At 39.9% G+C, this 16,735-nt stretch overlaps 1 protein-coding gene across 1 annotated transcript; it reads left to right on the top strand.

Annotated features, from left to right (window-relative positions):
* Positions 1-1,968: 1,968 nt before the first annotated feature.
* Positions 1,969-7,964, top strand: LOC308088217 (G2 and S phase-expressed protein 1-like; the record flags this gene model as incomplete). Its single annotated transcript, XM_080432625.1, has 11 exons — positions 1,969-1,987; positions 2,108-2,168; positions 2,560-3,220; positions 4,083-4,191; positions 4,664-5,059; positions 5,337-5,406; positions 5,521-5,709; positions 5,899-6,031; positions 6,345-6,521; positions 7,348-7,464; positions 7,842-7,964. 11 exons carry the CDS (start codon positions 1,969-1,971, stop codon positions 7,935-7,937), a joined length of 2,028 nt encoding a protein of 675 aa, XP_080288751.1. The 3' UTR covers positions 7,938-7,964.
* Between the last annotated feature and the right edge of the window lie 8,771 nt (positions 7,965-16,735).

Below are 16,735 nucleotides of genomic sequence, written 5' to 3'. Positions count from 1 at the left end.
CCACATGAGCACCTTCACTGTATTGGCTATTTGAAAATAGCAGATCTACAAGCTCACAACGGTCACGATGCGACGCGTTGTGAGCTTGTTGATGTACTGTTTTTTTAAAAAAACATTAAATCTTTGTTTTAAACATTCTAACACAAATCTGGTACAGGGCTCCCCTGGCATAAAACATTTTCAGATGGGGGTTAGGGGTACAATAAATACTTATACATATGTTTTTTGGGGGGGTCCATGACATGAAAATACTGGTTTGAATAATAATAATACAATGTTTTGGAAGCAAGCCCAAATAAGCAACTACACAGAAACAAGCCCAAAAAAACGTAACTACAAGCAACTTTACAGAAGAATAAGCCCAAAGTCGCTTATAATAAGCAGACATGGCAACGCTGACCGTGCTCTGTGGCCACTTCCGCTGGGAAACAAACAGGCGTTTCTTCAAATACGTCCGGGTGAAACACATGGAGGTGTTTCATGAAATACGTCCGGATGTTTCAGTGCAAGCCAAGGTGCCGCATAGCCCTGACCTGTTTATATTGTGTTATAAACGTATTTTGTTTTACAGTCTATATGGTTAAAAATGTTTAAATTCAGTCAGTGAAACTGTGTTTGTGACCTCTCACCCTCCGGCTAAAATGGGCTAAAACCCTCTTTTTACTGTCTATGGCTAAAACTTGGTGGATGTCTGTCATAGAGTTCACCAGTGGTGTAAAGTAACTAAGTACATTTACTCAAGTACTGTACTTAAGTACAATTTAGGTATTTTTTTACTTTATTGCAGTATTTCCAATTTTCAGTACTTTTACTTCTACTCCACTACATCTCAGAGGCAACTATTGTACTTTTACTCCACTACAATTAATTGAAAACTTTAGTTACTAGTTACTTTGTAGGTTTTGATTATTATTACAAAACAAAAGATGTTTTAAAACAGATAATACAGACATTTGAAAACTTGTGAAATTGGACATTCTGCATATGAGTACTTTCTACTTTTGGTACTTTAAGTACATGTTGTAGTTGTAGTCTTACTCAAGTCAATTTTGAATTCCGGACTTTTACTTGTAACAGAGAGTATTTCTACATTGCAGTATTGATACTTTTACTTGTGTAAAAAATGTGAGTACTTTTTCCACCACTGGCAATTAAGTGTCCAAGTGTACGTGGGTGGGTACCTATCAGTCAATCAGCCAATCAGCCAACCACATGTTTCCAGAATTCCAGCCAATGGTGAAACACTTTTGTATAAAGAAGCAAGAAATGTGGAACAGGTTCATGTTGTTGTTGTGTTTGCTGTTTGGGAAGTTTCAAGGTAGGCTGCATTCTAAAATAAACGTGAACGTATTCAAGATAATCTGTCCTCAGGAGGACAGGTTAGAAGTTGTGTGACTATTAATAAGGTCGATTTATATTCAACCATGTGTGATTTTGTTTGTGTGACTGTTGTCTTCCTGGTGGATACATAAACAAAGTTTTAGCATATGTAGCACTTACTGCTTGCAGCTGTACTAAGCATGATGCCTAACAAGATCAGTGGTGGAAAAAAATATTCACATTTCTTTCTTAAAAGTATCAATATTGCAATGTAGAAATACTGTTATGTGAAAGGCCGAAATTCAAAATTTACTTGAGTAAAAGTACAAAAGTATTGGCATCAAAATGAACTTAAAGTAGGCCTACTCATTATGCAGACTTGTCTCATTTCACAAGTTTTCAAAGACCTCTTTTGAAACTGGCAGCTCTAGCTTGTAAGGCTATTTTCAAATTGGAAATACTCCAGTAAAGTAAAAAATACCTCAAAACTGTACTTACAGTACTTGAGTAAATGTACTTAGTTCTTTACACAACTGACATTAATAAGCAGAGATGTGGGCTGGGTGTTACAAAATGTTACATACTGTTATTTTCTTAACATTCAGGTATTCAGGTCTCTTTTGAATCTGTTCATTGCACTGCCTCAGGATGGATCCCTTTAATGCCGGTAACATTGGATTTATCCCATTGTGTCAAATTGTAACTATACAACAGGCCTACAACATTTGTTTAGCAGTCTGTGTGTTTTGTGTCCTTTGAGTTAACGCTTACCACCTTTTTTCCACAGAAGACTCCTACACACTGGCTGAGGAGAAGTTTGACTTTGACATTTCACTGTCATCTGCCAGGTTGGTCCTTTCACATGTTAACTGTTGTATAACTAACTTAATATTTGCTGCCTACGTATTAGCCTCGTAATCAGACTTATTTAAACATGACCTGTGTTATGGAATACATATGTTTTTTTGTGTATACAGACGGACAGACAATAAATGTAGCCTAAGCCTTGATGGCTGAAAATAAAGTGGGTATACATGATTTGAACATGCTCGGTACATCATTATCAGACCTAAATTTAGCCTTCAACTTGTTTGTTCCCCAAAGGACTGGCTGTCCACAGGTTTGGGGTGTGACTTTTGGTCTTTCTTTACATCAATTGTAACACATGACCGTTTGCTGCCAGTGTCACCCAGGCATACTAAATCACTGGTATGCATACTGTATATCACATGTTTACAGTTCCAGAGAAGATGAAGAAAGTGAGGATGAAGTGTTTGTGAGTCTAGTCACAGGCAAGGAAAAGGTTATCCGTGTCGGGGTGGAAAATCTGTCCAAGGACAGTGTCAGCAGTGGGCCTTCTGTGGGTGAGGAGCAGAGGTGGAGTGCTCTCCCTGAAGATGAATTTGACCGAATGTGCAAAGAAGCCCAGCAACTAGCTACTCTGTTAAAGGAGGACCAGCCTGCTGAGAGGCAAGGCAATATGACGGATGACTTTGTGCAGGACACTGGGGCCAAACTGGATATGTTCAGAAAGCCATTTAATCAGGTTCTCAGCCCCGTTAAAAGGGAAACATTCTGTGCACAGGACAGTCCCTTGAAACAGCTTCCACCCGCTATTCAGAAACGCTTGCTGAAAGGCGGCCGTAGCAGTAGCGTTGGCTCAGGCATGGGTGTCAAATCCACTCCTCGGGCACGTCTTCGCACCTCCAGTCCTGCTCCTGCTTCTGGGTCTAAGACGCAGCCCAAGATGGCACTGCGAAGCAAGGCAGGCCTGGGCACCAGTGGGATTCTCCCCAGCAAGCCTGTAGTCCCAGCCACAACCTCTGCCACTTCACTGAAGACTGCAAAGACTAGAGCAGTGCCTGCAGAAAATGCCTGCAGACTGGCTCCATCAAGCAAAGTAAGAATATGTGATGTCTGTCTTTCTTGCTACCAACTAGGGGTGTACTTAGTAAAAGAGCTCGCTTGTTATATAAACTATAAACACCTCATTTAGGAACAAATTTGATTTGTTTTACTTTTATTTGACATCTTGTGAGTCTTTAATATTTATGGGTATTTTCCTTAAGTTTTACTGCAGGAGATGGTATTCAATTACCATAAGCCTATGCCATTATGCTGTCATCCTTGTTTCTGAGCTTGCTGACATGTGTCGCCTTACTGCCCTCTGACTGTTTCCTAAAAAGCCATGGCTACTTTGACTTGGATAAATAAATGTGTAAACGGCGGCAGGTGTCCTCAGTGTTTTCCTCCATTACATGCTGCCTGGCTTGGTCAAAAGGGAAAACAATTTATTTACTCATTTTAGATTTATGCACCCCCCCCCCTGATGTCCAGCTGCAATATTTCTCCCAGTGCAGAGTTCTTGAATTATCTAAATGGCATCTAGCCAAAACAAGATTTCACATCATTTTCCAATTATGTCAGCTTAGACATTTTTTCAGACAGTCGTCTCGTTACTTTTGCTATCTGACCAGAACTCTTTAATAGGGGTAGGAGTTTGATTCAGGGTGTTTTCGACGACTGATTCTGGATCAGCACTATGGAGTCTAAAAAGCAAGTTGATAGCTGACTGACCATGGGATAAGAAATACTGTTATTTTAGATTACAATTACTGCAATAAAATGTGTAAATTGAATTTTGACAGCTCATGCTACCAAGATGCAAAAATCACTTCAGGGACAGTTGGTGGACTCAGCCCACCCCCTCCCCTTGCTTGATTAATACTGTTGGTCAAGACTGACCATGTTTATACATGCAGGTTGGTTTGAAGTCCAAAGCATCACCTCTTCAGACAATGGTGGTAGACGGGAGAAGAAATGCCTCCTCTTCCTCCTCTGTGTCTAGCTTCAACTCTCCTACGGGGAAAGGTAAGGTCTCTCCATTGTATATGTTATTGAAAGAAAGTAGGCTTATACCAATGGCCATCATGTATTGGCTGATTTTTAAAATGAAATGTGCACAATGTGACACAGTAATTGGCCAGTGTTTTATTTATTACTGTATACTTATTTCTCACATTATGTCTATTAAATACATCTGTAATGGGCCCGTTTAAATCTGTAATGTCAGGCAGACAGTTGTATTTAGAGGAATGTTGAGATTGTTTTCTTAGACTGAGTTATACATGCATCTTACTCATGGATGTATAAATTGTCCATTTTTGGTATTTGAGTAGAGTTATCATAAATCCAGTTATGACAGATTTCTCCAAGGTGTGAACAGCACAGGAATTCTACTTAAGTTAGTTCTTAATGAGAAATGGGATATACATCCTGTTGTCTTTGGTGCCATCTGGTGTTCAACAACAGTATCCATCTTCTTTGGCTTTGACCATTATAGGAAAACTCTACACTTCTCTGAACACAAGCGTAAGTGGTCCCAGCAGCCGTGCACCAACTAACATGAGCAGACTTTCCAACACGTGTGCTCCCAAAACTCGCCGTTCTACACTCATTGGCAGAGCTGCTGATCCTCCAGCCCCCACTGCCAGAGGTGCACGGCGGTCCATCTCAGTCCAATCCCAGAAGACTTCTGAGACGGACCCGACCAAACTTGCCAGGGCCACACCTGTGAAGAGGGCTGTACCAAGTACCCCCACCCCATTCCAGCAGAGCCCAGCCAAGCGTGCCTCTGTCTCTAGTGTGAACTCCCAGCAACTGGGCCAGAGGTCCAAACCCATGGCCTTCGTCGCCCCTACTCCCAGTACTCGGCTGAAAGGAATCAAGCGACCTGATGGTGAGTTTTGGTCAGTTTCACTCAGTACGTCATCGTCATAGAAATAATATGTATTGGAACTAGGTTTTTGATAATATTGAAATGTTTTGGCGATATCAAATTCTTCACTGTTGCACCACCAGCCTAATTTGTTTAAATACAAAAATATCCTGAAGTTTATTTTAGTTACCAGGAACAGCCAAGCTTTTGTTAGTTTGTTAGTACTAGCATTACTTATTTAGACTTATGTAACTAAGATCCTTATGATGGCTTCAATTGGGCCTTTTCTCCATTGTAGTGGTTCAATCCCCAGACTCACTGAAGGACATGAAGCCAAAGAGACTGATGAGTGCTGGCAGTTTGGACAGGTATGTTTGTATGTACCACTGTATAAAAACCTTCGTTTTTGTCTTGTCTAATGACATTTAGATGTTTAAATGCCCTAAAAATTCTCTCCACTGACTTGACATTTCTTTCTCAAGTCTCCTACAGGAACCAGTGGTCCCAAATCCGCAGTTGTTCCCCAGTACACCCTCCATGTCTAAAATAAGACATCCATCGGCCTTCCCGACCCCTGTCAACCGGAGCATCTCTGGTATCCCCGCTATGACCCCTAAGGGGCTGCCCGGGTCTGGCACGTTCATCTCTGCTAGGAAGACCAGTAACCAAAGGTGAGCTGATAACCTGGGCCTCATGCATGGGTGTTGTCGTCAGTATTGGATCAGTATTGGATCAATCTGGGAACCCAGGTTCGGTTAAAAAAAAAGGGGAAAATGTATATATTTTGCATTATTTTACCACTTGCATTATTCTCGCGTGATTTTGGACTCTTACAAGTCTCTGTACCTCTCCCTCTTCAGCCCTGCTCGGGTTGAGTCGGCAACTGAGGAGGAGCTGGTCTTCTCACCAAAGATTCAACTATTCTCTCTGGAAAATGCTGATCCAGCAGGTCTCCAGACAGAAATGCAGAATGAAGCAATGAAGAAAGTGCAGGTAAGTCAAGGCAGGGTTTAAATGGGTTCTGAAAAATCTTGAATGTTTAACTATTTTATTTTTGCTTCCTACTACAAGACTGTGCTTGAATTTTGAACAACTTGCAGGATGCTTTTTATTTATTATATAATGGGTCATGTTAGATTGATGATCATTGTGACATAGTATAGCATCGATATACATACTATGTATATCTATGCACATACTATACATAAAGATACGTTTGGCTTTTAGATTGGAACATATTTTAGTGCTGGAAAAACTGACTGTGCTTCAGTGTGACTTTTTGAACTAATACAAGTTCTGTCAACAGAGCCCGGAGGTTGCGCAGGAAGTTATAGAGCAGCCTGAAGGGAACCAGGATCCTCAGCTGGAAGTGCACCCTGAAGAGAACCAGGAGCCTGAGGCAAGTGGAAACCTGATTGAACTTCTCTCTATTGAGGAAGCGATCTCTGGAGACCATGGAGCCAAGACACAGGAAGGTGTTGAGGTAACCGATACTGTTGACACATCATTACATGTATGAGTCATGTTGTAGAACAGGGGTGGGCAACCATGTCTTTAGGATCGACCGGTCGATCTTGACAGGTTTTTTTGTTGATCGTGGACGTGGAGCATATTGAAAACCTAGACAAAGCAACTATTCATACTGTCCAAACACACTCTGGTTTAAATGTGATTGTGAACCTTAAATAATCATATCAGGGGAGTGGCATACAGTGGGCAGAGCAAATCTATTACCACAGGGATGGCCCTGGCAGCATATAAATGGGCCAGGTTTATTAAAGCAATAAGCCACAAGAGGGCATACATTTTACAACGTCTAAAACCACAACTGGTTTCGCACCCCCCTGTTGGACAGGAATTTCACCCCTGGGTCACCTGAGCGCACTTGTTTGTCCACATGGTTTCTAACAATGTAGAGAAGGCAATGTAGGAAGGCTTTTCCCAGCAGGTATTGGTTATAGTTATACTCGGGAGATGCACACAAATGGCTCTTTTGATTACAAGAACTAAGCAAACCATGCAACGTATTTCACAGGTTCTGGATTTGTTTCCATAAGGCTATGGCTCGGTTTCTGATAAGGTTCTCAGAACCTCATTTAGGCCCTGCTCAGTAGGTAGTATGAACCCTGAGTTCTGGTCTGGATTGGTCAAGCCAAGGTGATGACAGTGGAATCAGATGCTAGAGCAACAACACTGCCCTTTTTTTTTGTTGCCCTATTTGATACTTTGATAAGAGATGGCGTCAGTATTGTTGTCGGTAGAATTGTCTTTTGTTGCCATTTAAAATTTTTGCTTCATGTCTTACCTAGATTTTGCTGTTGGATATCCCGGTTTCTTTGTTTAAACCTGAGGATAAACCCCTCATCGACTTGTCCAATACTCCAGACCTCATCAGGACAGTCTCACACAAGGCTGGTGAGATACAGGTGAGGAACAAATTTAGTTCCAGTAGAGGGCATTATTAAATAGTTAGATTTGTACATATGCTATTGGAAGATATTTCCATCATAGACGAAAATATACAGGTAGAGCCGTTTTTATGTCAACATTGCCACTAAAACATCTATTGCAGCCACAAAATACTGCAGAAACTGTTTTTAAAAAAAACTGATGCTGCCATCCTTAAGAGCCTTGCCATCTTAGTGGAGCTAAAAATTAGCAGAATTTGGGTCGGGTCATATTGTAACCAAACAATTACATTTTGAGATGTCTTGCATGCAAATGGAAACTTTGGCTATGGCCTAACATATTAGGGCTGACAAACTGCATGTAACTGATGTGAATGTTTTACTTCTCTAAACAGTTAATTGATCTGACCTCTCCCCTCATCAAATGGAGTCCAGAATACAAGAAGGCGAATGCTGTGAATGAGGCTCCCCTTATCAACTTTTCTTTTTGATCAAATACAACTACAGCAATCATGTCCATGTCTACAGATCTTAAAGTGTTTAATTTACTGCATATTAGGAAGTATATTTTGTCTTGTTAATTGTGATCACCTTGCTAAGAAAATGTTTTAAATAACTCATTAAAGTTCATATCATGTAAACTACATTTTTAATTTATTTTACATTTGTGCTTACAATGAGTGCATGGATTGTGTTCACCATCCACTCAGTTCAAGTTATGGGCAGAACTGGATTCAGTCCAAGCCTGATTGTCCTTTTGGGACTTGTGGTCTCCATATGCAGCATCTATTAAAACCTTCAAAATTGGCCCATTTACAAGCTCACATGGAGCATTGTGAGCTTGTAGATCTGCCATTGTTGAGAAAGTTCACCTATCATACCCAAAATGGGGGTGCCAGGTTGAAGGCTCACTGATGGCTGGCTCCCCTTTTGCAACCCTCTGGTTGAGAGAATATTTGTTAATACTATGCATAGATACAGAATAGCCAACTGTCTATTACTACTTAATTATACATTTGTATATAACGTTACACTAAGCCATTAGGCTAAAGTTGCTGTATTGCTTTGAGAACCATAGAACACTTTAGGCCTAGCCTGACACCAGCTGTCCCTGATTAGCCACGGCCATAAAAAACATATATTCTGGCTACTTTAGGCCTACTGGCTGCCGTCACTAAACTGGCATTAGACATTGACAGTCCATAAGGTAAACTAAATATTTGTCTTATTTCCAAAAACCACAAGTTTTAAATGAATATTAATCAAAGTAAGCACATTTACTTTTGAGGATGTTAATAGAATATCAAACTGTGACATAAGACAAGACTTATTTTTCAGTCTATATATATATATATATATATATATACACACACATTTTAGGAAGACCATATTACAGAGTTGAGTTCTGCTGTTGAAATGTCGCAACAGCTTTCAGTTTTATGCAGCAACCTCTTGTGCCGTAACAGGATAAGTAGCCTTTAAAGTGATGTCATGATCAGTCTCATCAGATGAACTGTCTATAATTATGTAGCTTGACTGCATTATAACCAACTGTGTATATAGTCTTGTTTACAAAATAGGAATACATTAACCACTTGAACCCTAGCGTCCCTATTCTGGGGCATACATTCACCGAAAATGGATAGCTACAAGCTCAACGCGTTGTGATGGGGTGATGTTACGCTCAAAGGCACTTAAGTTTGATGCCTTACCGAGTTCACAACAATAATTTGGATTACACCGTTAAGTGCAAAGTGATAGACAGTTTGTCGACTACGCCACCTTCGTTAGAGGGGATGGGTCCCCATGTAAAAAACACTTACAGGACACATGTTCGTATTTGGTACTAGGTAAGGAGAGCAACACTTTTAACCCAGGAGAGAGCAGACACCGAAACAGCTTTGAAAAAAGTATACATTTATTTAGATTGTCCCTTTACCTCTATGCCAAATAAATGCAAAAGAAAATCAATGGCGCTGCTAATTCTCTTAACCCCTAATTGCTCACAGGCCCTCATTGGAAACAAGACCGCAAGGACTTCATGAACGGACCTGTTAAAGGAATTATTATATTATAACTAAAATGCCATATGAATTGAAAAAAAAATACCATATAGAAGTGCAAATACTAGTAAAGTGCAAATGCTAGCAATGTGCAAACAATGTGCAAATACTGGGGGAACTGTAGAGGGCCAGGCCGGGAAGCTCCGAACAGCTTCAATTGACACCACAAATATGTAAGTACAAAGCAGGGTTTTGATTGATTGAATACTTTATTTAAGACATGGAAACAGTACATGGAAGTACAATTCACAATACAAGGTCCTCTAAACTGGATGGCTCATAAAAGCACTTGGCTTATTTAAAATGAGATCCCTGTGCACTCAAATCCTGATGACATTTAAGAAGACATACAAATATACACTACTATGCAGAACGTCATACAATCAGCTTACAGGTTACTGGTATGAAAAACAAGAAATATGTACAATAGACAGTTTTAGGAGGAGGGGAGGGGGGGTTAGGTTAAGACTTTGACAAGTTGATCGGTTTCCAGACAGCTACTAGAGGCTACGGTCTTTACAGGTGTTAAGGACAAGTGTTGCATAGGCCGGTACATACAACCCCTGCCCATGCGTTGGTTGGTTGTTGGGTGCAACACTGCGGACACCTCTCCGTCACCGTCTCACTCCAGGCACCCCTCTGCTGCGTATGTGAAGACTCGAATTATGCTGGCTGTTCCTCGCCGTCAGTTTCCCCTCATGTGCATACCACTGGATCCTCAAAGGGTTTCTCGTTCACGGAAGCGGTCAAGCCCGAGCCCATTGCCTTCCATCTTGGCATCTGTGGCGTGAGATCGCTTATCCCCCGTCTTTCATTCAAGTCCCTCTCTGTCTGTGTTCAGTTTTGAATGCGTCCGCTCTACCATTAATTCGGGGATAACTCCGTCCCGCTTGCACTAGCTGCCGATGACGTGTCCTTCAGTCGGATCGGCCAAGGGATCCACGCTGGTGATTGACACGGCTGTCATAGTTCAGGTAATTGGTGTGTGTGGAATGTGGGCACAGGGGTAGAATGGTATTGTACATAAATAAAAAAATAATATTAATGGTATACTTCATGTAGAGCACGTTTCAAAAGTTACTAAATGTTTTAAAGTAGAAAATGCATGCATTAAAATGATGACTAACAACTTTCTATTATTCTTATTTTGGACTCTTACAAGTCTCTGTACCTCTCCCTCTCTTCAGCCCTGCTCGGGTTCAGTCGGCAACCTCAGAGGAGGAGCTGGTCTTATCACCAAAGATCCAACTAATATCCTGATGGATTCAATTTAGCCTTTTCTCCATTGTAGTGGTTCAATCCCCACACTCACAGAAGATCATGAAACCAAAGAGACTGATGAGTGCTGGCAGTTTAGACAGGTATGTGTCAGGGCCGGACTGGGACCAAAATTCAGCCCTGGCATTTTGGTCCGAACCGGCCCACTACTCCCTGGGCCGTTTTGTCAACGGGGGGGGGGGGGGTTTCACTGTTTCAGCCCAGCCCTGCACATGAACTCTGCAGCCGCACTGAGGCCCCTGCTGTAAAGCATCCCAGCCCAAACATTAACGTAACTAATAATTGGGCCGTGCGACCCGGAAATTACCGTAATAATCCTAAAACGGGAGCGAAAAAAAAAAAAAAAAAAATGTATGTGTGTATGTACTGCTGTATAAAAACCCTTACTTTTTGTCTTGACAAATGCCATCAAAATTCTCTCCACTGACTTGACATTTCTTCCTCAAGTCTCCTACAGGAACCAGTGGTCCCAAATCTGCAGTTGTTCCACAGTACGGCCTCCATGTCTAAAATAAGATGTCCACCGAAATGTTTACCGAAACCAAGCAAACCATGTAACGTATTTAACAGGTTCTGGATTCGTTTCCATATGCTATGGCTCGGTTTCAGATAAGGTTCTCAGAACCTCATTTATGCCCTGCTCAGTGCCTAGGTAGTACAAGAGTTCTGGGAAGTAGGAACCCATGATGGGAGGAGCAAGTGGTGCTGTAGGTCTGGATTGGTCATCCAATCCACTCAGTTCAAGTTATGGGCAGAACTGGATTCAGTCTAAGCCTGATTATTGTCCTGTTGGGACTCAATCACTTTAGTTGTGGTCTCCATATGCAGCAGTTTAACTTAAGCCATGTTAAAACATTTTCAAAATTAGCCTACCTACAAGCTCACACTCAGCGTTTTGAGCTTGTAGATCTGCCATTGTTGAAAAAGTTCACCAATCATGCCCAAAATAGGGATGCCTGTCTCCCCCTTTGCAATGACCCTCTGGTGGAAATGTGTTAATAGCATCTTTCTGAAACGGTCTGAAAGTTTAGTAAACTCCTCCTTTAACTCCACTTGAAGCATGCTGCTTACTCCTCTTGAAATTAAGTTGGCTTGTCTGGTGAAGCTGCTTTTTGCAGTGATCCTCTCCTTTTTCAGCTGCTGGACCGACATCCCCAGGACATCTCATCCATCTTGACTTCCTCTGCGTCAACAGCTTATCTCTGGATCTGAAGCCATTTATCCTCAGGACAGGTCCAGGCTGCTCCGCGTGGTTTACAACTGTCAAGTCCTACTCTTGTTCTACTCCAATCAACAACCCAACTTTTTGTTTTCCAATTGGTTGGCTTCATCGGTTGATTGGTCAGTAATTAGGTTGTAAACCTTCATAGACAGAGAAAACAAGGTTAACAACATTGCCATTTTACAACAAATTATAGTAGGGCTATTGTTTTAAACAAATGTATTTTCAAACAATGAATGTCTTTAAACAATTAAATTTTCTTAGACAACATTAAATTATTAAAGTCAACATTAAACATTTTAAATTAATCAATCACTTTAAATGGAATAAAGACAAATCTAAAGAAAAATAGCTGATCTACCAGCCAACAAATTTCTTGTAGTTTTGATTAAAGGTTTTACTTTATTTAATCTGTATTATTCTTTTGTATTTTATACTTTTAACTTTTCAAACACAAAATTAAGTCAATGCTGCAATGTGTTCCTTAACCTTAACCAAATTAAACTTAAGCAGTTAAACATGAGCACATTCAGCATTGCAAACAACATGAATGAATATAAAACATTTCACCGACCATTGGCGTCTTTGGACTGACCCCATGTAACCTCGCATCACCAGTCTTTCCACCTCGGAAGACCCCATGCATGAGTGGAACTTGGTGCTTCTTCTCTCTGAGGTTTGTTTGATTTTACTAAGAGCCTGCATTTCTTCTCAGGTGCTCCTAATCGAGCAGCCAGTCTGCTGCTGCTGGTGCACTCTGGGAAGTGTAGTTATTTGAGCAGAGTAGGTAGTGTTGAATATATGGAAGATGATTTGCAATAAAGCTTACATCTGCATTCCTGAGTTTTAGCTCGACACTATGTGATTGTGATAGCTTAATTTTCTCTAGTAAATACTGGTCCATATCTATCTGTCAGTATATGAATTAATCACATCAATAAACATATGAAACCTGTTATTCAAAATAATATTTGGGTTTATTCCAGAGAAGAGATCTTACAAGCGTCGGAAAAGCTTAGAGCGTGGTTTCAGATATATTGTTCTGGAGTTTTAAACAGAGTTTACACTTTGCGTCATCACGTCAGCTGTCGTCATGCTTTGTTTCCTTGGCAATTAGGTTCACGGCGACCTCAATACTGTAAACAATTCCGAAATTAACCTACAATTTTGACTAGGAGCCATCAAACAAAAACAGGCGCTGCCTGAGGGACCCAGGAAGTTCAACCAAACTGACACACAAGAGGCAGGCTGACTAGCAAATACGAACAACACAGAATAAAAGTAAAAGTACAAAATTGGTATCAAGATGTAGGCCTACTTAAAGTACCAGAAGTAGAAAGTACTCATTCTGCAGAATGTCCTGTTTTACAAGTTTTCATATGTATACAAATCTTTTGAAAATAGCAGATCTCTCACAATGCAATGCGATGCATTGTGAGCTTGTAGATTGGCTATTTTCAAATGGCAGAAATGTATATAGGGCTGAAGTGGTTAATGTTTTGTAATAATAATCTAAAGAGTGAAAGTATAACATTTGCCGCTGAGATGTAGTGGAGTAGAAGTAAAAGTACTGAAAATTGGAAATACTCCGTAAAGTAAAAGAAATCCTCAAAATTGTACTTAAAGGATCTTAATACATTATAATTGTCCTCTATAACTAAAATATAAAATTAAAAACACCTTAAATATTGTATTTATTTTAGAAATAGTTAATCTTTCACTCAATAGGGGCAATGCCCGTCACAAGTTGATGATGTAATTTGCCCATGTGTGGTCTAGCCCTTTGGAATTTATGGAATGCATGTGCACAAAAAACATATTTAAAATATTCATTTGATGCTCATATTAAGTTTTTATTTTCACATGGATTCCATAAATTCCATAGGGCTAGACCACACATGGGAAAATGACATCATCAACTTGCGATGGGCAATGCCCCTATTGAGTGAAAGATTTCTAAAATAAATAAAATATTTAAGGTGTTTTTAATTTAACATTTTAGTTATAGAGGACAATTATTTGGCTTAAGCCAGGGATCCTTTTAAGTACAGTATTTGAGTCATTGGCACCGGAGGGGGGGGCTTGAATGTCTCCCCACTATTGCGATCAACTGGTCTATTAATTTATTTATTTTTCCCGACGTTGAGTCATGTGACAATGACTCAAGCTTTTGATACTCCATACTGTTTAATTGCCTTCCAAAATGTAGGGCTTATTTTTTTTTTTGGGATTTGCATGTTGAGGAACCTCTATAGGAGCCCACATTTCTAGTTCGATATGTTTAAATGATGAATGTTAATTAAAAACACACAAGATTTTATACTTTATCACACAAGGGTACGCTTGCTAAGCTGTCGACACGTTGCACCGTTCACAACAAAATGAGGCATTCATTTGTAACAGTGGGAGGAGGAAGAAGAGGAGAGACCATGGAGGGAGTGGGGGTGAGTGGTGTGGTGTGGGTGGGATGTCAGCTGGTTTTGATGTGAAGTGAAAACAAGCACGTAATATACTCATTTAGAGTATCTTTTGCACTTCCTCTGATAACAGTACCGTAAACTGCATGGGCTAGATTGGCACCACATTATATCCTGATTTTTTTTATATTATCTGACAATATTTTGGACTGTTTTCATAACAGAAGAACTGCTCAAGACTGAGAAGTAAGAGTTTTGTTTCATGTAAACATGTTACCACAATTTGTTACACTTTTCATAGGTGGATATAGACCCATGGGCAAAGTAAATAGCTTTTCTGCAATCTCATTGTATGTACAATTGAAAACTGGAAACTGTCTTCTGTGTATATTGAGAGTTTGTTTGAATTTATTTGTCCTCTATCATCTGGCGTCTGAGATTTTGTTTTATAATGGAATTTTTGGGTGGGATGGCCGACTTTGAATGATTCAATATGTATTTTTTTAAATGATCTCTAAGATGACAGGGGCTACTGAGACAGCCAACTGACAGGATCCCACTGCATAGGCTACATGTAGTAAGCATTAACGTTATCTGCTGCAGCCTCTTTAGCACATTTTCAACCAGTTCTGTTGTTTCTAACCATCTAATGAAGATTTCCCAGCATTCTTTGATCTTTTGCTTTACATACATGCATTATACATTTTGCATCTTCTTTTGTGTAGCCTGCAGTTTGAGTTATGGCCTTGAGTGACATGTGATAGGTCCTCACAAGTCTCCATGGATTCAGGTGTCAGTTCCATAGAACCAAACCCAATGTCTGACATCAATGAAGGTGAGCTACAGTATGGTTTTACTTTGCTCTTCTCTTGTTATAGGGATGCATAAAATGCCATGTTGGGAATTATATTATGCAATCACCTACCTAGCATATAATATCTACTAAGTTTTTGATTAATGGACAAACAATTCCTTCAAGTTAAATGCGTGCAGAGTTATGTTATAAGCCGACTTGAACCCATGCTGATCATGCATTCTCAAACCATGCAGTACTCATAAAATAAACTTTGCGCATTTGTAAATATTTAGTATGGGGATCACCCAGCCCTGAGCCAAAGGAGGTGCTTGATGATATTACATCCAATGGATTCTCAGAACAACATCTTCTTGATATTACATATGATTCATGTAATACAAACAATACAGGTACAAAAGACTCAAGTTTTTGACCGCACTTACAGTACATCATCGTCGTCATCATTATCGTCATCATCACCCTCATCTGTCATTATTTTTAAGTATTAAAAGGGTTAGCAACCTACCTATAATTTTCTGTGATCTGCCATCAGGAGAGGTTCTAGCCTCTACAATCCTGCATTTCCTGCAGACTATGACAGGCCAGAGTCCAGAGCAAGACAGGTTGACTGCCCTACAACACTTGCTTGACCCAGACTGCCAGGACCCTATTGTGAGCAGGGAAACATTTCACTCCACAATGAGGAAATGGATTTCCCAGTGTAGCCAGGATAGGTAAGCAAACGCAAAGCAAAGGGAATCCAAATTAGAAGGCCATCTTTGAGTATTAATAATATTTTGATTTCCCAAAATGTGTTATCCTTTGTATGACATTAAAACCCATCTTTACATGTCACATACCGTCAGTCATTGAATCAAGAGCTCAATGGAGTCAGAGACACCTTCTTGTTAAATGTCTATTTCAATTAAACAAAGTTACTATTGTGTGGCAACTGGCAAAAGCAGTACAGCTATAAAGAATAAAATAAATCCACAGACATACAGTATTTTTTAATTAGTGCATATAGAATTTGTCACAAATGCTTTAGTGGTTCAAGTTGGATTTTGGATTAAATCTTTGATGTTGTCTAGTATCTACTTAGTTTACTCAACATTAGAAATATAACTAAGCCATATTTTGTTTTAATCCATGAATATATTATTAATATTTGCCATTAGGTTATCAGTTGTTGAGTTTACATCTGCAAGAGACTTATGACTATTCATATTTTCCAGCACTGATGTGGATGACAATCATGTATCTTGGCCAGACCCTTCCAAAGTGTCTATAAATGGTAGGCCTTTCTGCTGTGTACTTTTGGGAATTGATCTGTTAGAGTCCAGGCCTATTCCCTCCATAATATTGATTTACTTTCAGGATTGGATTTCTCAAGTCCTCAAATCAAACCTGTCATCTCAGAGAGGGGCCAGTGCTTCTGGTCAGTTATTATTCAACTCATTGTCCCTCTCACTCACCTAATCCATATAATTATATACAACCACACTCTCTGGTT

The sequence above is a fragment of the Gymnoscopelus braueri genome (assembly GCF_963280865.1).
Source record: "Gymnoscopelus braueri genome assembly, chromosome: 1".
Lineage (NCBI taxonomy): Eukaryota > Metazoa > Chordata > Actinopteri > Myctophiformes > Myctophidae > Gymnoscopelus > Gymnoscopelus braueri.
The sequence above is the reverse complement of the archived record's forward strand: the minus strand, read 5'-3'. Positions and strand labels throughout refer to the sequence as shown.